The sequence below is a fragment of the Bubalus kerabau genome, chromosome 15 (assembly GCF_029407905.1).
Source record: "Bubalus kerabau isolate K-KA32 ecotype Philippines breed swamp buffalo chromosome 15, PCC_UOA_SB_1v2, whole genome shotgun sequence".
Lineage (NCBI taxonomy): Eukaryota > Metazoa > Chordata > Mammalia > Artiodactyla > Bovidae > Bubalus > Bubalus kerabau.
The window spans coordinates 49,929,582-49,935,757 of record NC_073638.1 but is presented as its reverse complement, the minus strand read 5'-3'; the positions used below and the strand labels follow the sequence as shown (position 1 = coordinate 49,935,757).

The window sequence follows — 6,176 nt, the reverse complement described above, 5'->3', positions numbered from 1 at the left end:
AAAACATACTTTGGCCAATAAGTATTTGAAAAATATATATCAATCTTTGTCAAGAATCAACAATTTCCAATTCAATGACCATTAATTCCATAAAACAATCCTAAAAGTAAAAGGATATTTTGCACAGAGCATTTATAGATGGGTCTTAAGTAGGACCCTCTGTGTTGCATGCATAGTAAAATTAATGTTCCTAATTAGGAAGCAAATTGTTTGCAAACAGCACTGGATGAATGTGACTGAAAAATTGATATTCTCTGAAGCCAAAGAAAAGGGAACTGAACATGGATAAATAGGACTTTCACAAGTGTGAAGTGAAAGTGTTTAAGTATTTCAAGTGTTAGAATCCATAATCATGATACCAGGTTACTCTGATTGGACATTTCCTTAGTAAAATAGAAGTGACTCTTGCCTAGGAGGTTGACAAAATATTATAATATTGATCAGGCATAAGGAGACTGAAAAATCTACCATGATACCTAAAAGAAGAGCAAATGTATTGGAATAAATATAAAACATTGAGAGAAATGTGCTTCATTTTTGGCATGCTGATTCATCATTGCTACTAAAATAATAAGTAAAAAGACACTTGAAAATTATTTTTACTCTACAGTTTTTAAACAAAGTATGTAACAATTAAAAATGGAAAAAAATGTTTTCAAGAATGGCAATGTCCAGTATGTTGAGAAGTTTTAAATTGTTACAATAACTAACCTAGTCATTTCACATCAGTGGATATTATTAAATATTATGAATAAATATAGAAGGTGAAGTAATATTAACAACAAATAACAATTGTTGCTAACATTTATTTATGCTAAGTATTTCAATAATTTAATATTTGTGAATGTGAAGAAACACACTTTTAGTTCTAAAAGAAAGAAAGCATAAAAATTGAAAATAGAGAAAAAATAAATGTACAGCATCAAATATCCCCGATTAAAACCATAGATGAATCAAAAAATATGTTGGGGACAAGGTTGTAACTGATATTAATGTACTATGACTTCATGAAACAGATTCTACCACCATGGGTTTGTTTTTAAATATCTTAGTTTTCAGAAATTTTTTTGTTTGGGAAAAAGAGACCAATCACTCGGTCACGAATCTGCTTGGTCTTGATACCATATACAACGGGATTGACTGTGGGCGGCACCAGAAGGTACAAACTTGCAAAAATGATATGGATGCTTGGAGGCACCTTCTTGCCAATGCGGTGAGTTAGAAAGCTAAAGAGTGCAGGTGTGTAGGAGACAAGGATAGTGCACACATGGGCAGCACAGGTGCCCAGTGCTTTTGAGCGGGCATGCTGAGAGGAGAGCCGGAAGACCGCCTGGAGGATTTTGAGATAGGATGTGGCTATGAGCCCAAGGTCCAATACCATCACTGAAAGGGCCACAGAGATTCCATATGTTCTGTTAACATGGGTGTTTGCACTAGCCAATTTCACCACAGCCATGTGCTCACAATAGGCATGATTGATGACATATTTGGTATAATATGGTAGTCTTCTAATGAGAAAGGGACATGGCAAAACCAGGAAGATAGCTCGGACCACACTAGCTAGACCCATTTTAATGACCATTGTTGTTGTCAGGAGGGTTGTATAATGTAGTGGGATGCAAATAGCTACATAGCGATCAAAGGCCATGGCAACTAAGAGGGCTGACTCAGTTATGCAAAATGTGTGGATGAAATACAACTGTGCTAGGCAGATATCAAAGTCAATCCAATGTGCATCCAACCAAAAGATGCCAAGCATCTTGGGGGCTGTGGAAGAGCCAAGGGCCATATCATTCATTGCCAGCATGCCAAGGAAGAAATACATAGGCTGGTGGAGGCTTGGCTCTAGTTTGATGGTAATGATGATTATGCTGTTCCCCAGCAGGGTCAGGGAAAACAGGAGGCAGACAGGAATGCCGATCCAGCAGTGAAAATCTTCCAACCCAGGAATACCAACCAAGAAGAAAGATGAAATGTAGTGATGAGTAGCATTGTCTGCCATGTTAAAAGTCAATAGGTTGCGTGCTTAGACAGAAAGTAGCTGGTCAAATCCCTCTGTGCAGAAAGTAGGATGAGATACTTTTTCTGAAGGCCCTATATGTGTGGAATCCAGGCACACTGCAAATGACCTGCTTGAAGGGCTGACTCTTCTTCTAAACCTCTGTCAATCATCAGGTTAACCACGTCCCCATTCTTAGTCCTGGAATCTTCACCTGCAAATGAAAAGATTAAGTTTATTTCAGATATTTTTTCCTGAGTTTTCCATTTTTTTTTTCCAATTCTCCCTGTAGCATGTATTTCTTGTTAGAGGATCAGTTAGCAACATAATAACTGCATCATTGTGCAAAAGGCAATGTTGGATTCTGATATAAACAGTTTTAGAAAAGAAGTAAGTCAAGTCTTTTTAAGAAAATTGAGATCAAGTATGAATACACATACATAAACACACACAAAAATTAACAGGGATTTCAAAATGCAATCATTATTTTAATAATACTCTTATCCATAGAGCACATAATAGAATAAGACCTAACTCTAAAGCATAAAAACAAAGCTTATGAAAATAAGGAAAATAAGGGCTTAATCATCAACCAAAGACAAATTTTTCCTATTTTAGATTAACTCCTTAAGAAGATCTGAAGATGGACAGCATATCACAACCATATAAAAAGGGGAAAAAATGGATACTTTATTTCTTTATGCTATCAAATGATCTATACGTGCTGCAAATAAGCACACAAATGTTGCTAAACTCAGCCTTGTTTCTGGAATGCCAACAATCCCTGCTGAAGGCAGCCCTACCTCTGACTCTGGCATCCATCCTTCCTGATGAGAGGGAAGAGCAAGGGAAATACAATTCAGCTTTTTTGGTCTTAGCAGCAAAAGTAGTTTCTGATGACTCCTGCTCTGACCACCTTCGTTAGTTATGATAACTCGGCCCTATCCTTCCTAAGATCCAGTTTCTACCTAGTACTGTAATTCTGGAATATGCACCCCACTTTTCTTAACATGCTTTTTAGTATATAATTGTTCCCAATATCTTGCTTTCTGATCCTGAATTCTATTTACATGAAAGTCAATATATATTGAGAAATATACCTAATGGAAATGATTCCTTGTATAGTTGTTTTCATAATACCTGTATGAAAAAAAAAAAAAAACTTGCCTGGTTATGTGTCTTCCTCTATTAAACATATGATACACTCAACCTATGTGAGTAAGCATTTGAAGTGTATTATTGTAAGAAATTGAAAATGTAAAATCAGTCATAAATATTTGCAAAAAATTCAAAACTTAACTTTAGCTACAATTTAGAATCCTAGAATTTTGGAAATTACTACATAAGTTACAAAGTCTATAACCTAGACAGAGGAAAAAAAAAATAAGATAAAATCTACAATAGTGAACATTCAAGTATGAAAGGTTTTCAAGTATTATTAAACTTCTGCTCTTTGAAAATCCTTAAATGATTGTTTTCTTCTTGGAAATTTTGCCAGGTTCCATTCTTACACCTACCTCTGGGAGAATCAAACATACAAGAGGTTAACCCACTTTGAAATAAACCCATACCTTTTAGCTAGAAAAAATCACATTACAAACGAGAATAATTTATCTTGATAAATATAAAATAATATTGGAAAAACAGTCTTTTAGTTTCCAATAAATTTACTTATAAGATGATAGCATGTCTAATCAATACCAAGAAAAAGTGACTTCCCCTTGCTTTAAACAACAGAGGCTTCCTGTCAGAGCCCTAGAACGTGGCACACAGATGAGGAAATTATGGAGAACTACCCCTAAATCATAGTCTGCTTGTACAGTCACCCTTCCCACCTAGAAGTTCTTCTGTCTTCTCTCATGCTTATGTTGAAAGAAATTTTGGAGAAATTCACTGGTTTCAATAAAGTCATTCTTTATATTAGCCTCAGCAGACAATCTGCTTAGGTAGTCAGAATATCTGCTCAAGACCTCTCTAACATTCTGCTGTCACGTTCATTCCATCTGCTTCTAAACCATATAAGTATCTAATTCCTTCTGACACTCTGGGCTTTGATATTTTGCCTGTTTCTCAGTCAGTCAGCATTGACCTTGGCTGAAATCTGCCACTCCAGTATAGCTGACTCTTTTGGAATGCCATTGTATTTTCTAAACAGTCTTTGTTGAATGCATTATAAACTTTATATTAAGGTATTTTAATAATTACACACAAAGATACTCCAAACTTAATTCAATAAGTTTTCCCCTCCTCTTCTATGTAATGTATCTTATTTTGCTGACAACAATAGCCACCCAGCCATTAAATTAGGAATTACCAGAATTATCCTTGCCTCCTCTGTTTATCTCTAGTACCTCAGTCACGCAGCTATTAAGTCTCTATTTCTATTAGATCTCTTACCTTACGCTTTATGTGCATTTATTTTCAAGTGAATCTCCTCCATCAGACTATGCATATCCAAGAAATGTGCACAATCTCAGTAAACTCTCAGTAGATTCTGAGGAATGGTTGATGTAATGTTTCTCTACATCCTTTACAGTCTCTTAAGAATTTCACAGACTATTATCTTGCTCTCAAGGCTTCTGACTCACCAGAGATGGTTTGTTTATTCACAGTCATTAACTACCCTTCATTTATTTCAACTGTCTTCTTAGAATATGTGCTTTCAAAATTGTTTCTGGTTATGAGTTACATAACCAGAAACTTCCCTGTAGCAGAAATTTCCAAAGACAGTTACGCTCTTCCATAAACAATAGTGATACAGTATGCATATATTTATATATGCAATTTTATTTGGTTCCTCTTTTCTACTACCAAATCACATTACTGACATCACTCAGTTGTTTCTTATAAATGTGTAACATCATTTATAAATTTATAAATCCTCCTTTCCTGCTTTACTTTCACCTGCTTTATCTTGAATTCTATCTCACAGCCCATGATATATCATAGATGATAACAAAAGATAACTGCTGTTCTCTGCAAATCCTCAAATGATAGTCTTGCATTGTAGCATGTAGGCCAATATGCATATGTGGGAATGGTTTAAAAATATGACAGTGGTTACCACTGGAACAGTGAGGACTCTGTGGTTAATTTGATAGTTATGGCTACTTTTTAATGGGCTATTCCAATGCTCAGGAGGCCCCTCTGTTTGAGAGGCTGATGGATCCCTTAGGAGACATAAAGTTGAAAGAGGACTGGGCCAAGAATAAACACAATGCAATAACAACGTGCTTCTGGAATGTGTGTGTACTACGTCACTTCAGTTGTGTCTGACACTTTGCAACCATATGGACTATAGTCCACCAGGCTCCTCTGTCCAGGGGATTCTCCAGGCAAAAATACTAGAGTGAGTTTTCATTCCATCCCAACGCAGGGATGGAACCATGTCTCCTGCACTGGTGGGTGGGCTCTTTACCACTAGGGCCACCTGGGAAGCCCCATGCTTCTGAAATAGCTATGTTAATATTCTAAACTCCCCAGAGCTTGTATTGATAGCTCTTATGTGTTTCTCCATTGCAGAATGTAGTATTTTTTTTTAAATGAATTACGATTAACACACAATATTATACTAGTTTTGTTAATGAATTAGGTCATATGGACCCTTATTTGGGCCTTAGCCCAGCTGAGGCCACCTGTTTAGGCAAGGAAGGTTCTTTTCCACTTCCAGGTTTGCATAGTCAAAATTAAACCTAAGCTGAGATTGAAGCAGCACAAGTTTTATTCAACTGCCAGAGAATGGAGAAGCAGGAACTTAGTTCACAAATCAAATTGGCACCTAGGGGATGATTGAAAGTGAAGTGAAAGTGAAAGTCACTCAGTTGTGTCCGACTCTTTGTAATCCCATAAACTATACAATCCATGGAATTCTCCCGGCCAGAATACTGGAGTGGGTAGCCTTTTGCTTTTCCAGGGGATCTCCCCAACCCAGGAATTGATCCCAGGTCTCCCACATTGCAGGCAGATTTTTTACCAGCTGAGTCACAAAGGAGGTCCAAGAATACTGGAGTAGATAGTGTATCCCTTCTCCAGCATATCTTCCCAACTCAGGAATCGAACTGAGGTCTCCTGCATGCCAGGCTGATTCTTTACCAACTGAGCTATCAGGGAAGCCCAGAGGATGATTAAGGCAAGACTTTAAGATCAAGGTGAATGGAGGAGGGTGTTGGTATACGTC

The 6,176-nt window shown here is 36.8% G+C and overlaps 1 protein-coding gene across 1 annotated transcript; it reads right to left on the bottom strand.

Moving 5' to 3' along the window:
* Nucleotides 1-1,048: 1,048 nt before the first annotated feature.
* LOC129628647 (olfactory receptor 52P1-like) lies at nucleotides 1,049-2,002 on the bottom strand. Its single transcript, XM_055548123.1, has one exon. The coding sequence runs from the start codon at nucleotides 2,000-2,002 to the stop codon at nucleotides 1,049-1,051; it is 954 nt and encodes a 317-aa protein (XP_055404098.1).
* Between the last annotated feature and the right edge of the window lie 4,174 nt (nucleotides 2,003-6,176).